Source organism: Schistocerca americana, chromosome 7, assembly GCF_021461395.2.
Source record: "Schistocerca americana isolate TAMUIC-IGC-003095 chromosome 7, iqSchAmer2.1, whole genome shotgun sequence".
Classification (NCBI taxonomy): domain Eukaryota; kingdom Metazoa; phylum Arthropoda; class Insecta; order Orthoptera; family Acrididae; genus Schistocerca; species Schistocerca americana.
This window is the reverse complement of record NC_060125.1, coordinates 220,388,833-220,407,787: the sequence shown is the minus strand read 5'-3', so window position 1 is coordinate 220,407,787 and position 18,955 is coordinate 220,388,833. Positions and strand designations below refer to the sequence as shown.

At 39.1% G+C, this 18,955-nt stretch overlaps 1 protein-coding gene across 13 annotated transcripts in view; it reads left to right on the top strand.

The window, feature by feature from the left end:
- LOC124622653 (protein polybromo-1) overlaps window positions 1–18,955 on the top strand; it is a 336,599-nt gene that overhangs the window by 69,106 nt on the left and 248,538 nt on the right. For 12 of the 13 annotated variants that reach the window (XR_006980668.1, XM_047148440.1, XM_047148439.1 and 9 more), the window contains exon 7: window positions 3,626–3,885. Coding sequence is in view for 12 of the 13 variants with exons in the window: in XM_047148440.1 (XP_047004396.1) it covers window positions 3,626–3,885 (260 nt within the window). In the remaining variant the exon portion in view is untranslated. Of the gene's footprint in view, window positions 1–3,623; window positions 3,886–18,955 lie in introns of all 13 variants that reach the window. The other variant, XM_047148444.1, reaches the window with a different exon arrangement.

Sequence of the window (18,955 nt, the reverse complement as noted above, 5' to 3'; positions counted from 1 at the left end):
GTAGTGCGTCTTGTTTATATACTTCCCGAAACACCGTCTCAGATTCTCAAGATGGGGTGAGTACGGTTCGGGATTGTATACTTCTTTTCTTAGCCGCTCTTGTATACAAGACGACCAGTATTTCGACAAAAACGCCCTTTCAAACTGTTCGTACGTCATGCAGCTGTCTGCTACTTCCGTAGCCCACAACGCTGCATCACCCTGAATGTATGACATTACCTATTGAATTTTCTGTGCTTCGTTCCACACACTAGGCAAGATATTTTTAAAGCTTTTTATGAATACTACTGGGTGTACTGACTTCCATTCAGAAGTAAACGTTTGAAACTGCCTATTTTTGATCAAACTTTCTTCAACCAATATTTTTGGACTATACTGGTTTGCTCCTGGGACATAGGCTGTGTGCTCCAAACCGAAGCTACAGCTCTTCGCATTATCACCTAAAGATTCACCATTGTTCCGTCGTGCATAAGTTTCTGCGTTGCCAAAAACATTGGCTGTTGGTGACATAGTTTCATGTTCAAGATGTTTGCTGCTCTGTGCTAAACCCTTTTCCAAGTCTGATATCCGTTTGGTAATATTCACTTGCCACTGCGGGATATCTTCACTTAGTATTTGTTTGATGGTTCGCACGTCGTTCTGTACTTGACTATTTACTGCGGTACTGATCGATTTGGTATCTCTATCTGCCATGGCTGCTTGTCGATTAATATTTTTGTCGATTTTGCTCTCCTTCGCTTCTAGCCATGAGTTGAATTCGGTTTCAATTTTAATCACTTGTTCGTTCCACTTCTGCTCTACAAGCTGTGTGGAATCTATTTCTGGCTTTTCTAATCGGTTGGCCAAGACACCTATCTCATCTACAATGTTAGTGTTTGCTACTTGCAGGTTGTTGACATGTACAGTCAACTCCTGCACGGCCTTAGGTATCGACTCATAATTCTGTTTCATACAAGCAATCTCTCTTTTCGTAATTTCTAACAATTGCACAATTTGCTGGTCACGCTTAGCTTGCTGGCGATCGCGTTCAGCTTGCTGGCGATCCTGCTCAGCCTGCTGGGCAAGAAACTTTTCCTCTAGCTGGCGATCTCACTCAGCTTGCTGTGCGAGAAATCTTTCAATTTTTTCGTCCTTTTCAGCTTGTTGTTGCGCAAATTTTGACTGGTAATCCAGCACATGCTCTAATATTGCCTGAAGTGAATACCCACCAGGCAGATTACCACTCTCTGGTTCCTGCTTTTCTGGGGGTTGTACAATTTCTTTATCTACATCTCCTTGTGCACTGGTGGGTGGTGGCACAACTTCCTGTGCCTCTGCCCCCACATTTTCGCATGGTATATCCTCAAAGAGAGTACTTGTACTGCTTAAGGCACCCGTTTCTACATTTCCAGCACTAACTAATGGCTGTCCCTCAGTATCCATATTGCTCGGACGTTGACTGCGCAATTTAACCGTATTCACAAATTACCTACTCGAACACAGGATCTCACAGTTTTGCCACATGCACATAAAATATGGTAATTTATCTACAATATACTGCACACTAAAAATTACTATCTACACTCAATTTTGCTCTGTCATAAATACTTACGCCAAACTATGCACACCTCTAGCGATAAGAGATCACTTCACTGGAGTTAAGCTTCTACAAACAGGACAATTTCACAGTAGTCTTACCTTCGGTTGATCTGATTTTGGGGTTCGGCCGCTCCCGGACTATGTAGCTGTTACAGTTTCTCAGTAGTATCAGGATCTTTTCATCTGACTCGCTTGCAATGGTGCATTTTTTCATGAAAGAATTTTTGTACATTCATTAATACATGGCATTAATCATGAGACACATACATACATTGATCACTAAATACATATATGTATATAACAATAGACAATGAAGGAAAACCCATAAAACAGTTACTATTTTCGTGGCCACTGCAAATTCTGCCGCACGCTTTTGGGCGACAGTTTTGCTGGCTCTACTATTTGCTTTGTTTTACTATTACTCGTGTAACAACTAATATATGAGATAAAATATGTTGCTACGAAAAGAGCCCCGAAATACCTTTTAGTGATGCTGTGCTGTGACTTTCTTTGGGTCATTAATATTCAACAAAACAAAATAGATTATGTTCTTATTGTTCTGGATCTGGCTTTCTATTAAAGGAACATTTTTTCGTTACTGTAACTTGCCATAAAATTAAACATATCTTCCTGACTTTACAGTTATTGAGAAGGTTACTGAAAATTATTTCGTTATCAGTACTGATGTTACAGTACGCAATGTTTGTTCAACATAAAAATTTTGCAGTGGATTTTTGTTAACAGTAAAACACCAATAATTACCACGACTAACACGAGAACATGAGACTATTATCAGAGAAAAAGATGTTTTTACTATAAGGTTTGCCAGACCAGAACTACGCACAGCAAGATTTCTTTTATGTTATAATTATCTTTTTGCGCTGTTAATAATATATTATCAGCAGCCCGCGTCAACCTGTAAAACATGTCATAAAATCTGCTGCTCTGCTGTGCAATTCTGAAAACCGAAAAAAATAATTGTAGTTCACTATTACCCGTCCGCTTCTTTGCGATATCATTTGTTTCATTTAATGCAGTTTGAATGCGCCGCGGCAGCGGCTCGTTCGTTCGTAGCACAGCTCTGCACCACGAATGATATTTAAATAACTGAGAATGTCTTAAAGGGATGGGATAAAATGCCAGGCAAGCTTATTACAAATCATAACGCAAGTTTTTACTAAGTAACTCTATTCGAAACATTTAAACAGATTAAGTTATTACACACCTTTCCAAATCAATGTCTAATGGCATCCCTCTCTCAATCTTGACAAAAGGATGCTACGCAAGCGTACAATATGACGTCACAGGCTCTTCTTACTCACGTAACTACAAGAAGACGACAGAGAAATTAATGTTCGGTTATTACTATTTATCGTAGTCACATATTCTCATCTTTGTTTGATATTTAATAAATATCGTCTGTGGCGGTTTCAGTACTCGCCGACACAGATATTATTAAAAACAATCAGTACGTAATTCTATACAAGAACAAAACATGACACATAATGCTATCACTTTATTACATAAAGTTCACACAATCGTTGTCCACGCAATTACAATCATCCAGTTCAATTATTCTTTTCTCGTTTTATTTTTTACCACATATAATATGTCTTTTGCTAAGAGACGTTACAAAAGCCTGATTTGTGTGCCTGTCGACAACTCACCACCTGTACTATTCTGTAATTTGTTACCTTTGTACCTTTACCTTAAATTATTTACATTGTGCTGAAAATTTCTTATGTTACAAACTATTAGTTAGTTTTGTGCTATGTTAATCCAGTAAATATATTTGCTTTGGACCTTGATATTGGCAAAATAAATAGCAAATTTAAATAATCAGTGTGTAATGCTAAGCAAAATTTTAGTATGCATTAGACACATTTAATTATTTTTGCTACTTCATCAGTTGTCTTCTTCCTGTCTCCTGTGGTGAATATGATGATGCCAGTTTGTAACCCTGTTCACCAAATGTGCATGCCCTCATAGTTTTATTACTGCCTCTGCATAAGAGTTTAGAGAGTAATCAAGGTGTTCTTTATTCCAGCGTTACCCAGAGTATTACGAGGTCATTGAAAATCCTATAGATCTGAAAATGATTGCAACAAAAATACAACAAAATAAATATCAAACATTGAATGACCTAGAGAAGGATTTGCTTTTGATGACTCGCAATGCTTGCCAATTCAATGAACCTGGATCGCAAATTTATAAGGATGCAAAGGCATTACGGAAAATAATTTCCGGTAGGAAAACTGAGATTGAACATGGAAAGCTTGTTGGGGCAAAGGGTAGTGAAAGAACAAGGTAAATTATCATTTAATCAAATTTATATGTTTAGTGATGTCAATCTGTGGTAGAATTTTTAAGCACCTATGTCTACATCTATACTCCACAAGCTATTGTGAAGTGTGTGGCAGAAAGTACACCCCATTGTACCAGTTACTAGGATTTCTTCCTGTTCCACTGCTGTATTAAGTGTGGGAGGAACGATTGTTTGAATGCCTGCCTGCCTGCCTGTGTGTGTGTGTGTGTGTGTGTGTGTGTGTGTGTGTTAAATTAATGTAATCTTTTCGTCATGTTTCCTATCTGAGTCGTAAGCAGGGGGGTTTAGTATATCCTTAGAATCATTATTTAAAACTGGTTCTTGAAATGTTGTAAGTAGGTCTTCTGGGGATGGTTTGTCTATCTTCAAGAGTCTCCCAATTTGTTTTCTGCAGCGTTTTTGTGACACTGTCCCATGGGTCAAACAAACCTGTGACCATTCATGCTGCGCTTCTCTGTACATGCTGTATACATTTAGTATCCCTCTTTAGTTGTATTTGCTATGGGTACCATCCACACTTTAGCAATATTGTAAAATGCCTCAAACAAGTAGTTCATAAGCGGCCTCCTTTGTAGAATAGTGTTCTACCAATAAACCAAAGTCTACTACCTGCATTACCCATGAGTGAGCTTGTGTGATTATTCCATTTCTATTACTACGAATTGCCAATCACGTGCACAATTTTACATTTCTGAACATTTAAAGCAAATTGCCAATCTTTGCACCACTTTGAAATCTTATCAAGATGTGACTGAATATCTATGCAGCTTCTCACAGACAGTATGTCATTATAAATAAATGCATCATCTACAGGTTACTACTAATATTGTCTGTAAGGTCATTAATATAAAACATGAACAGCAAGGGTACCAACACACTTCCCTGGGACGCACCCGAAGTTACTTCTACATGGAACGATGACACTCTATTGAAGAAAACGTGTTGTGTCCTTCCTTTCAAAACATCTTCTTTCCAGTTGCAAATTTCTCCTGATACCGACACAATCGTACTTTTGACAATAGGCATAGGTGTGGTACTGAGTCAAATGCTGTTTGGAAATCAAGAAGTACTGCATCTACCTGACTGTGTTGATCCTTGGCTTTCAGGATGTTATGTAAGACACTTGCAAGTTGGATTTTGCATGACTGATGTTTTAGGAATCCATGATGGTTGGCATACCTCATGTAGTTTGAGCTCAGAATACATTCTAAAATTCTACAACAAATCGATGTCAGGGATATTGGACGGTAGTTTCGTGTATCACTTTGACTATCCTTGGTGTAAACAGGTGTGTCCTGTGCATTCTTTCAACTATGGGCCTGGTTGTTTGTTCAGGGGATTGACAATAGATTACAGCTAGAAGAGGGGGCTAACAGAGCCGCAAATTCAGTTTAGAATCCGATAGTGATTCCATTGGGCCCTGCAGCTTTGTTCAATTTTAACAATTTCAGCTGTTTCTCAACACGACTGTCACTAACACTTCATTCATCTTTTCAATGATATGAGGATTAAATTGGGGCAATTTTACTGTGTTTTCCAGTGGAAAGGAACATTAGAAAATGGAGTTCAGCTTTTGCTTTCTTATCTTCAGTTCCAGTTCCTGTCTCATTTGTGAGTAACTGGAAACTAACTTCAGCACCACTAACACTCTTTACATACAACCAAAATTTCTTTAGGTTTTGTGAATGTTCATTTGACAATATTCTGCTATGGTTTTCACTGAGTGCTTCATCCATTGCTCTCTTGACAGCCAAACACGCTTCATTGTTCATCTCTTTAGCTATAGGCCTATGCTTTATTTTACATCTGTTACGCAGTAATCTCTTTCTTTAGGAGTTTCCTTACGGCGACTGTATATTATGGAGGGTCCCTGCCATTATGAACTGTTCTACAGGATACATGTCTGTCCAGTGAATGATCAACTATTCTTTTAAACCTGAGCCATAGTTCTCTACATGTTCCTGTCGTGTGCTGAAAGGTTAAAGTTCTTCATTGGGATATCACTCTACTGATTTTTTTATCTAGTTTAATGAACATACAGGTATGTATCTTTCTAATGACAGTATTATGATACAAGGATGCTGTTTGGAAAGTGAATTGCAGGGACGGGGGCTACTTGAATACATCACATTTCATGTTTGTCCTATTTTTTTATTACAGAGATATGAGGCCATCTTTGGTTTTTTAAATGGAACCCTATGTTAAATTTTAGCGTAGCATGATGGGGTTAAAAAGATGGTTTCAAATATGTGTATATCATAATATTTAGGCGAAAAGTTTTTGAGACACAGATATGTTCTCATATTGTGTTCGTCCTTCGAAGCGGCATTGTCCGATGTGACCTTTCGTCTTGACCACGGGGGAATTTAACAGGGAAGGCATTGTTTTCCTGCTTCTCGATAACACCGCAAGGTGACGCACGAGGTAGCTGGAGAGAAGGGTATAAATGTGCTGCTGGGGTAATGAGACATCGCATTTCCATCACAGTTTCTTGAAGCAGATATGTACACCAACGAAGAAAAGTTAGATATGCTTCTAGTGAATATTGAAAGCAGAAGAATTGCTGTTACAGCAATAAAGCGATATGGAGAGCTGTATCCTGATCATGAGCGTCCTACACGCCAGCATCATCAGAAATGTCATTGTGGGGCCATATGTGATTCCAGTTATACTAAATGGCAATAACTATGCACAGTTCCTGCAAAACTTTCTGCTCATTTTGCTGGAAGTGGTACCACTAACTACTCGTCAGTGCATGTGGTTCCAACATGACGGCTGTCCTGCTCACTCTTCCCGTGTGGCTACAGAGCTGTCAAATGAAAAGTTCCCGGATTGTTCAATAGGATGACAGGCTGAAGTGAAGTGGCGAGCCTGGTCTCCTGATTTGACCCCTCTTGAATTTTTTCTGTGGGGAGCAGTCAAACATAAAGTGTATGCTCAAATACCAACTACGCCAGACTATATGAAGCAACGTATCATCGAAGCGTGCACTGATATCTCGGGTGACACCCTCGCAGCCATTCACAGATCATTCGAACATCGACTACAAATGTGCATTGCAGCAGAGGGGAAGCATTTTGAATCACATGCTTCAGTAAAGTTTCGTATCATGTACAGTATTTATTTTGCATCTTTGTGTGTATTTGCTTCGTATTGTGATCAATAGTAAATATTTTCAAATAGAAAACAAATACGTATGAAATAATTGTGACCAATAAGGGCCTCCTCATTTACATTTGTATTTCTGTTACTTAAAATGTATTAACATCTTGTAGTATTTTAATACTGTATGTTGTGTACTATTTTGGTATCACAGTTGCCAAATAACGTATTACTATTGTCAAGTAAATGGGCGTGTTTGTGTAAGGACGGACTCGTGACGTTTACCATGTGCTCTACATAACAGGAAAGGTCGCATTGGACAACGTTGCTTCGAAGGATGAACATGATACGAGAACATATCTGTGTCTCAAAAGCTGTTCGCCTAAACATTATGAGATAGACGTATATGAGACCGTCTTTTTAACCTCATCATGCTACACTAAAATTTAACATATGGTTCCATCTTAAAAAAAAAAAAAAAAAAAAACAGAGATGGTCTCGTATCTCTGTAATAAAAAATAGCACAAACATGAAATGTAATGTATTCAAGTAGCCCCTGTCCCTGCAGTTCACTGTCCAAACGGCATCTTTGTATCTATTATGGTTGGGGAGATACAAGGGGTGTTATGACTTAGATCCTCACCCTGTATATCTTTCTTTTTGTTTTAGTTGTCCTTTGTACTTCGGTAATCATTGTTGCCACAGCTGCGCCGCATTTACTGATACCAGTTTTGATATGGACATCCTCAAAGAGATTAGGTCTACTTGTTGCCATTGGAGCTAATATATTTCTGCCACAAATGGGGTTCTGAACTATCTGTCTAAATACTGTATTTACTCGAATATAAGCCGCACTTTTTTTCTGGTTTTTGTAATACGAAAAACTGCCTGCGGCTTTGAATCAAGGGCAAAATGAACGGAAGCTCTGAAAAATGTTGGTAGGTGCCGCCACAACTAACTTCTGCCATCAAATGTATGTAGCGCTACACAGGCGTGCTTAGCAGGCACAAAGGTAAATACTGGCACCAAAACCTCTGCGTCAGTAAATAAATTAAAAGAAAAGGTAGAAGAATGTGAACGTTATGCCATGTATTCTTTTGTGTTTGCTGCTATCTCATTTATATCCTGTCTGCCTAATGAACTACGAAACTAGAGTGAGACAACAGCAAACGCGGAAGAATATACGTATCATGTCATGTTTATATTTGTATTGTTCTTAAGCTGAATAGTGATACAGTCAGAAATGAAGCACGGCAACTGACTAGATTTTTAAATCTAAGATGAATCTAATTTCTGTGCAGAATGTAATGTACTAAAGAGGCGTGTGCAAAGATTTTCAAACGGAGAAAAATTTTCGCTAAACTCTCGTTCAGAACATCTTCTATCATACGCAGTCTATTATTTGATTCTTGTTGGTAATTATCAAAGAAAGCAGCAGTGTAAGTAACAACAAATAGCAGTCTCTTGCCATTTTTTCGCTTATGAGACAATTCCTCTCTCTCTCTCTCTCTCTCTCTCTCTCTCTCTCTCTCTCTCTCTCTCTCATTTTTTTTAAATGTGAGCCGCGGTAGCGCCCACAAAAGCAAGCCATGCCACGATCGGCGACAGGTCGTAAACACTCATCATCAGAATGCGACAAACAATGCATGACACACTACAATAATGCATTTTCAGCTTAGAGTGACGTAAACACCTATAACAAAGAGAATGGCACTTATCAGATCAAAGCAAAATAAGCAATCAATTCAAACCAGATGAAGCAAGTGAAAAAGGAAGGATACCCGTATAAATGGAGCGCCTGACACGTAGCAATGGCTACTGGGTAAAGCTTAACTCTTAAGCTTACGACTCGAACCAAACTACTGTAGCTGTATCTTCATCCATACGACCCCAATTGTGTCTCATGTTACAATGGACTAACTTTGTTTCGATTTGGAAGTGCGGTCTAAAACTTTTCTCTCCCCTTGAATTTCGAGTCTCAAATTCCAGGTGCAGCTTAGATTCGAGTAAATACGGTAATTTTCAGAGAAGACATTTAGTATTGTTCCACAGGATGACTTCTAACAGCCACTACTAACAAAACTCTAATTTTCTCAGTTGATTTCTGTATGTTAAAAATCTGCACTGATAATTACAGTATGATTGATGAACTTAGGTACAATTGAACTAATGTTTTCTCAGAAGTTTTCAGTTACATCAGAAGGTAAGTCTGGCGGGTGATAGAAGGATCCAGCTGCCATTCTGTACCCATCGCTGATAATGAGTCTTGCCCAAGCAATCTCGCATTTAGCTTCAATTTCTATTTTAGTGGATTTGAGTTTTTTGACTACTGCAACAGATACACCACTTCAATTTCCCATTAGTGTCTCCTTTCAACAAACACTTAACTTTTCCCCAAAAATATCACTGCTGTAAATATCAAATTTTAACCAGCTCTCTGTACCTAGTATATGTGAGCTTCACTGCTGTTCAGGAGCGCATCAGAATCACACTTCATTTTTAATGCTTTGGCGGTTAATTTATAGGATTTTAATAGTCACACCTTTTAGGGGCCGTTCTGTTGGATCTTACACAGGGTGTATACACCCCGGGACAACAGGGAAATCTGGGAAAAACTTGGGGAATTTTTTTATCTGGGAGAAAATTGGGAAAGACCCGGGATTTTTTTAGAATTCTGGGAATTTTTCATTGTTTCTAATGTTGAGTTAAATTTTTGTAATTTTGACTGGTAAGAACTTATGGTCTAACAAAGAATTTTACTGTATCACCCTACTACATAATAGTACTGCAGCAATAAAATCTAAACGACAGAATAAAACCAAAATAAAACTTCAGTTGCAAAGCAAATGCGCCATTTACAACAACAAAACACTGTGCACACTCAAGTGCCTGCCTAAAGCAAAATGTGTCAAAGGTTTTAGGATGAAGACAATAGAATACTTCATAACAGAAAACTACTTCCAATGAGTGCAATGCCATAACTGTTTCATTAAGCTCGTTTTGAGCAGTTGCTAGTGGGCTCCTGCGCGTGCGCAGTTGAGTTACGTATGAGCAGTACCTTTCGCTTCTGATTGCTTGAAGTGTGGCTGTGGCAGCAGGGAGAAGTCATGCTACCCATAAAAGTTTTCTGGCACAACTAAGTTGCCACATTCGCAATGGATGTCTGTGTCTGGGAGCTATCAAGTGCATTAAAATAAATTCACGCAATTATGGAAGGCTAAAATATGTTTGTTTTCTGATTTTATTTTATTTCCATGTTTTCGGCAGTCAAGCATTAATCGCCTTGCACAACAATGAAGCTATTTTTGTCAGTTTGCTAAAGAGATGTGACTTTTATTAATCTTTTCCGCAGATGCAGTCAATTTATAAGAAACAAAGTGTTTTATTCCACACTTTCACAAGCTGTGACATTGTCACAAATAAAACAGTGATCCGAATATAGAATTAATTTCCTTTACTTTACGTCAATGGTCACAAATTTTTTGTCAACAGCTTACCGGTTTTGGTCTGTTATGACCATCTTCAGATCTGTTTTATAAAAACAGTGTCCAAATGTACTGCAGCCATTGTGGCATTGCCAAATGTTAAATGCATTTAACATTTGACGATGCCACTATGGCTGCATTTAACATTTGGCAATGCCACTATGGCTGCAGTACATTAGGACACTGTTTTTATAAAACAGATCTGAAGATGGTCATTATATACCAAAACCGGTAATCTGTTGACAAAAAATTTGTGACTATAAACGTAAAGTAAAGGAAATTTATTCATTCCACACATTGGCTAGTTTTAACTGTTCACTGAATTTCAAGTGCGCATTTTCATCTTCTGGCACCTATGACATTATGTCATAATAAAGAACCAAACAGGAGGCAATACAGTACTGATATTCCAAGAAAATTTTCACCTCGGAAAGTGCACTGAAAAGCTTAATACCAGGTTGGCGCCTGTTTCATTGTAAATCTCGACATATGAATGCGTCCTTTTAGTTGAATTATGCATTTTAGTGTGCTGATCTTGGAGTATCCTCTGATGTCCTATTTCTTTTATGATGTCATGTTAGAACTCTTAATGCTATATGTTTAGGAACATACAGGCTTCCTACATCATCATAGCTGCCCATGCACCATAGCCCCTGTTTTCCGATGCCCTCTGGCACCTGTTAAAGTGAACCCATGTCGAAGAGGTCGTGGGAAAATATTGTGAATGGTTCTTTGAAAAACATTATTTTCAATGGAAATTTCCTTTTACAGAAGATGAATTATGTTATGTGTGAGAATGGGCTATGAATTTCTTAAATTGCAGAGTGTTTGAGTCTCATTTAAAACTTATAACTTTGAGTAACAACCTCTTGAAATGATTTCGAGCCTAGATGACTAGACATTGTCATTGTTTAAAATTTTACTGGCACATTGGTGTGATGTATCTTTAAAGTGTAACACATGCAAGAAAGACCAGTATTATAAGTGAAAACATAGCTTTTCTTGTAGCTTATTATTCTTAAAGATCAATATTATTTGTGAAAGCTTAGCGTTTCTTGTAACTACACTGTGTACATTAATTTAAACCGTTAACTTTTCCTACTTGTGTGTTCACATTAATTAACAGTGATGTTGCTGTTGGCTGACTACATCAGGTGTCCTATGCTCTGAATATCTGCTGTCATCGGTTGGCAAGATCATGCGACATGAGCTATGATTGGTGTACAAAAGCGCATTGCAATCTCTTACTTCAATGCTTCGGAAATTAATGTACTGTGTTTGGTTGAATTCGAATTTATACTTCAGTAATACAAAAATACGCAGCGTATCGTAACATGAAAATATGCAGCATACATGTTGCTGCACATCAAAGATATTTTCAAAACGTGTTTTTTTTCCCACTCCCCTTCCTTGCGGAGTTTTATTTTTAAAGTGCCAGGAAGTTCTATGCTGGTGTATAAAATCTTTACCATTCAAAGGACTGATGTTTTGACTGCTCCGAGGAAAACAACATTGTTGCTTATCACGGAAAAAGTGTATTTTCACCTTGGAAGAAGTATATTTTCACATGGGGAAAAAGTGGGTTTTGGGAAAAAGTGCGTTTTTAACCAGATCTGGTGAAAATCTGGGATTTTATTTTATTTTTTCTTGCCCGCGTATACACCCTGTTATACTTCTGGGTCTCGTACAGCTGTCATTATCTGGATTGCATAGTGTGCCACTTAATCTAAAAGAACTCTCATGTGCATGCCACACACATTCAGCTACCTGAGTAGTAGCCTCTGATATGTGTATTATACTCCTGACCCTTTTAGGAGGACCCAGCAATTCTCAAACCTATGCTGCAAGTTCAGGAAGTCACAGGCTAGTGTGTCACAGGCCTTGAACTTTCTGTTTTAGTGTTTCCACTCAAGTTGGAACGAGGGGATCACAATCAGTTCTGGAGACAGTGCTGTAAATTGTGTGTTCCATTGAAACTCCTTGCGCAAAGCTGCTCTTCTCAACCTCTGCCAGTCACTGGAATGATCCAAATATTAATTTGGAGCCCAGATGACAGGCATAGTTTCTATCTGATGTGCACCACAATTTACTGGTTGCACCCTATTGCCTCAGTGGCTGCTGGAATAACATCGTCAACACATTGCATCCCGTAAGGGTACCATTAGTTGCTGTGTGTTTGAACCCCTGACAATTAATAGACCCCTCCCTTTGCATTTGCCTCCTCTCGGCACAGGGCAAAGCAAGTTTCCCCAAAACAGGTGAAGAGAGTCCCACTGGCTCACTTTCAGCAAAAGATAGCACCGCAAACTTGTTGGTCAGGTGGACTGAATAATACTTGGGAGTCCTCCCTGGTTCCTGTCCACCCTGTACAGGATATTGCATATTATGATTTTTCTTGGAACCAAAAATGTACTCTTGGGATTAAACATGGAGTCTGGAAACAAGAGTTCTGTGAAACCCAGCTTCCTGTGTTTGGTCATGAGATCAAAGTGGCAGTAGGTACTGATGCCCTGATTAATACCATGTTTATTGAATTGTGGAAAGCATCCTGTATAGTTTTTCACCATCGCCTAATGAAGGAAATACAGATGTAAACATTATATATGACCAGCTTTTTAACTGGATTGAATAGTTTCTAAAATGTAGATCTCAGAATGTATTTTGTAACAGGCTAACTGTGAAAGCATAATGGACGTGTTCTTCCAACTCCAGTGGTAACTACTACAAAAAAGACATAGTGCATCATGGCATTATTTACTGTTAAAATTCAGTGTATGTATGTTCCTAGAGGAATCAACCATTATATTGTTTCACCTGTACTATCTCTCACAAAGATTGCTAAAGGTAAAATTAGAGGGATTAAAGCTCATATAGAGGCTTATCAGCAAGCATTCTTCCTGCAAGTCATTCATAACTGGAGCAGGTAAGTCAGGAAATGGCAATAGTTCATGAAATACCCTCAGTTACACACCATAAGGTGACTTGCAGAGTTCAGATGTAGACACAGGTGTGCTTTAAAATTAGCTAGGAATATTTTTTTTTATGTGTGTATCGACATTACTGGTAATTTTATTCACAAGGATAAGTACTGGCCAGTTGTTCCGTCTCTTTATAATTTTTATCTATATACACATATGTAGCAATTCACATTTAAGTGTTTGGCAGAGGGATCATAGACTCACTTTCAGACTATTTCCCGACCATTCCACTCTCATATAGCATATGGGGAAAAATAAATGCCAGTGTCTTTCTGTGCAGGCTCTGATCTCTTATATCGTATTTAATGGTCATTTCTTCCTATGTAGGCCGGACGGAGTGGCCGAGCGGTTCTAAGCACTTCAGTCTGGAACCATGCGACCGCTACGGTCGCAGGTTCGAATCCTGCCTTGGGCATGGATGTGTGTGATGTCCTTAGGTTAGTTAGGTTTAAGTAGTTCTAAGTTCTAGGGGACTGATGACCTCAGAAGTTAAGTCCCATAGTGCTCAGAGCCATTTTTTTCTTCCTGTGTAGGTGGGAGTCAGCAAAATATTTTGGCATTCTGAGGAGAAAATTGGTAGTTGAAATGTCGTGAAAAGACTTTGCCACAACAAAAAAATACCTTTGTTTTAATGTGTGCCACCTCAGCTTGCATATCATATCTATGACACACACTCTCCCCTGTTTCGCGATAATACAAAATGAGCTGACCGTCATTGAAGACTTTCGATGTCCACCGCCATTCGTATATGGTAAGGATATATTACTGTGCAGCAGTACCCCAGCAGAGAGTGGGCAAGCATGGTGCAGATAGATTTCTTGTAGGTTCTGAAGTCTTTGGTTCATCTTCCCCACAACTTTCCTGTGTGATAGTTTACATTTGAATTACTTGTAATTGTATTTCCTAGAAATTTAGCTAAATACGTAACATTTCAACTGTTTGTTTGTTGTTGTGTAACTGAAATGAAACGGATTTTTTTAGTACTTATGTGCAGGACCTCTCACTTTTTATTGTTTGTCATGAATTTTCACTTTTCGTACCATGTAGATATCTTGCCTGAATCATTTTGCAATTCATTTTGATCTTCCGACGTCTTTACTAGATGGTAAATGGCAGCATCATTTGCAGTCAGTCAAACTAGCCTGCTCAGATTATATCCTAAATCATTTATATAATCTGGCTCAAGCGAATTTGCATTTTGATATGATGTAGACGTTCTGTGTGACACCATTGGTTCCCCCACCCTCCGTTAGTGTGTGGACGAGGGCTAATGGGCCTTAGTGATGGGCTTTAAGTGCATTTTTAATATTAATAATGAACTTTTTACACTGAATATACTTGATGACTTATGGAATACCATGGTACCCCAGTCATTTATCTGATACCGGGCAGCGAGTGCTGGGGATAATACTGTAATCCAAGGTGGTGATTCTGCAGGGAAGTTTACACTTTCTTCACCGTTTACCGTCGTGTCAATAGATTTGTATATTCTCTCTTCATTGGGAATTTTCTTTTGAATATTAAAACTGATATCGTTGACAATACTTTTTAGATGCCAAAATTGCTGTTTCAAATAGCCAGTCTGGATTGGTATAGTTGTGAACAATGTTTGGATAAATTTGGTTGATGCATTCGTTTTCAGCAGTGGCTCTGTTGCAGAAATTACTGCGTAGTTTAATGAGGCTGGTCGTCTGATCAATAGGATGTGTGGCTTCACCTATTTGTGAAAGTTGTTGAGCAAAATGTGGTTTGTTTAGTTTCTTGGTAGTTCAACTCTCATATTTTTTGTTAGTCTCAGTGTTTGTATATGTGGTCAGTGAAGTGACTTTTTTAAGCAAGTGTTGATCTCGTCTGCTGATGTTGACTTGGTGATAGTTGGAAGTGTTAGTGGAAAATCTCTTTGAGTGTGAGTAGAGCTCCTCCCGTCACTTCAGTTTCCTCGCAAGTTTTGTAATGTTTTGTCCATGGCTTTCAGTGATTTTTTTATGTGCCATTGTGGATTCGTACTAGAAGACAACTTTAGCAGTTCAACCTGTCCAGATGCTCTTGAGGTTTTACATACTGGGAATTGTCCTTCAGCTATATTCTGCAATAGTTGTAGGGGGACTGGGCAGTCCATCCTCCTTCCATAAGAGTGGGTGCAGTGTCGGATAATGCCAGTGCAAGTACGATGTGTTGTTTAGCACATATTTCTGCCATAAATAGATTTATTAGAAATTTCACGATGCTGCATTGTGTGTCCAAGTAAATAACTCCACCAGTGTTGTTGTCAGTCTGGTCCATCATAATGTTGTAAATTTCTGTTTGATTGTCATTAAAGAATGGTTTGTTGTGAGTGATGTACTGAAGTAGTTGGTTGATGTTATAGCTTTTTCCCTTCGTAATTTCGAAGTTTAGCATACTGATAGAATCTTTTTGTGGTGTGTGCATCCCAAGTTCTAATAAGGTCTGGTTGTTCATTGCTAAATATTTATCTTCTAGATGAATGAGTGTTTCATTGAAGACATAATTGTTGAATTTGATGGTCAGGTCAGGATGAACCTGTCAGATTTGGTGCAGTACATCATCGCTCATACTCTCTTTGAAGGAGTCCCATAGCTGTTTTGGATTCATTGGAATACATGTCATTAGAATTATGGTGTATAAGGCTCATTGATTCAGCTGATGCTGTGAGGGAGGCTACTTGTAGTGTTAATTTCGAGTGGTTGAGGTTTTCCAGTAGTCCTAAGTGTTGGTGTGTTTCTCCGTACATCTGTCATAGATAACTGTCAACAGTCTTGAGATCTGAGAAAATCTTTGGTCTCCATATTTCGTATAAAAACATTCAGAGTAGAAAAATTTGGTGGTGTTCAGATGTATGGCATATACTCAGCTTAGTGCACTAGCTTTCACGATTCCTGGATGATCTACTGGAATTCCTTGTTCTCATTGTTGAAAGATTTTTCTTGTTGTGTTCCATGTATAATAGCTAGGGATGTCGACATATAGTAAAAATTTTCATTGATGGGTGCTTATTGAATAGTTGGTAAAAAGCTGTTAATTTTGTATTCTGAGATGGTTCACTTCCAATTTTTCTGGTGTGTCTTTTGTGAAGTAAACTCACTGTCCACTCTCCAAATGCACTGGTAGATGTTGCACAGTTGGTTCATGTTTGTGTATGGGAGAATCAGAAAACAGCCACTCCGCTTCATTACTGTTGATGTCTCATCTCATTTGGCATGTGACGATCTCGTTGTTCCTGTTTTGTTGTTTGCTGTCTTTGGCCGTTTGAAATATGCCATGTCACTGCCTTTTTTTCACATACTTACAGACATATTCGATGGATTTCACTGAATTGAAGTATTTTGCATTTATGTGTGTTTGGAACATTTTGGTAAGTAGTGTGGTGTATGGTACTACCCACTTATTATTTTTAAATGTGAACATTTTAGGTTAGACTTTACCGTGACTGTTATTGACATTAAATGAAACAACAAGTTTACTGTTACCAGTCACTGTTTTATTTATTTCCACGAAGTGTTTCAAAGGCTTAAACCTCCACCATCGGGTGGATTTACATTAGTTAGTATGATGTGTGTGTGTTTTACGATTTTTTGGAGGAGCTTGCCATATTTGTTTACAAATACGACAGTATACGTGTCATGTGTTAAGACAGCGAAAGGAACATGTGGCCACTGTAAACAGTGCCACAAGCTCCTCCAAAAAATCGTAACACAACACACACACAAATGTCATACTAACTAATGTAAATCCACCCGATGATGGAGGTTTAAACCTTTGAAATGCGTCGTGGAAATAAATAAAACAGTGACTGGTAACAGTAAACTTGTTGTTTCATTTAACCACTTATTATTTATTTCCAGTTCATTGTTGCTTCATATTGGTGTTTTTTCTGTGAAGCCACTGTTTCTGGGTGATAGTATTTTGTATTTGGGATAGCCATCAACTCTGTTTTGTTTGTCGTGAAAGTATGGTTTTGGGCCATGGAACATGTTTTTCACTGCTATGTTGTACAGTTCCGGGTCTTCTTGTGGATTGGGATAATCAGCTTGGATGATTTTGTCAATATCTGGGGGATGAATTCTGTTGTGAAGACGTATGAGATTGTTTGAGTTGAGGCAGTCCTCATTTTTGCCATTCAGTTGTGTACATCCAGCACCTAATAGTTCCAGAGATGCGGTATTTTGTGATGACTTCAATAAATCTCATTTGTTTTTGTCGGAAATCTAGGGCTGTTATGTGGTGTCAATTCATGGGGGCTTGTCTGTATCTTAGTTGTTTTTTGATTTCTGGCTGCAACGAGCTGAATGTGACTGTTATGAAGAGATCAGGTTGTCCATATTTTCTTTTGTACAAGGTGTACGACTTTGCTTCTGCCGTTTTCTCCCCAACATTTGAGGCTTTAATGAAACAAATTGATTACACATGTATCATTTAAAGTATTTTCCATCACTGGCAACTACTTTCTCCCATCTTTCGGGCAGTGTACGAATCCCGCGTCGAAAAAAATGTTCATCTTTTGAAGCAATCCATGAATCGATCAAATTTGTATTCTTCATGAGATTGGAAGTGTTGGTCAGCCAGGCAATGCGCCATTGATCTAAACAGGTGATGGTCAGAGGGAGCAATGTCTGGAGAATACAGCGGGTGGGGTAGGACTTCCCATTTTAAAGTTTCCAAGTACGTATTGACCTCTTTTGCAACGTGGGGTTGAGCATTGTTGTGCTGCAAAATCATTTTATTGTGCCTCTCGTGTATTGCGGCTGTTTGTCTTTTAATGCTCTGCTCAAACGCATTAATTGTGTTCAATAATTAGCACCTTGGTTCTAACACTTCATAGTACACGACGCTGAGCTGGTCCTACCAAATGTGCCCCCAGGGGCTCAGCATTCGTTTGCTGGGTACGGGCTTGGCGACCCCGGGGTTCCTGAGCTGGGGACTGGTAAGTGCCGCCAGTCCCCTGTCACCGTAACCTCTAAGCATACTTCAACGACCACCGTGCGGCGCGGCGGTGGAATGTTGTGTGTCTCAGGGAATGGGGATCTTGGCTTGACCGCCCGGATCGCGAGGATGGAATAAACCTCTATAAAAAACCCCTCAATCTCAAGGTGTGCTGCGCGCTGATGAGATGCATGGCTGTTGAGGTGGAACAGTCGGTAGCGGGCAACCTCTGGGGAACCTGCCGCACCTCAGTTGTATAAGGCTTACCTAGGCACGCGGGGCTCTGTCTAGGTGGACTTCTAGTTCCCTAGCTGCTCGTGGGACCGAGATGGATCCTTCGAAATTCTCTTTTCCTCCTCCCAGCGGAAAGGGTGGGCCGCTGGAAGGTTCTAACACCCAGTCTCTTAAGAGGGCCCGTGCAGTCAGTCCCCCTGACTCCGGCGCTTCTTTAAAAAGTCCAGTCTTAGGTAACAGAATGCATTCTGGTAATCCGAATGTGTTTCTCATTGTGAAACGGAAGGAGGGTAGTTTCGAGAAGGTTTCGC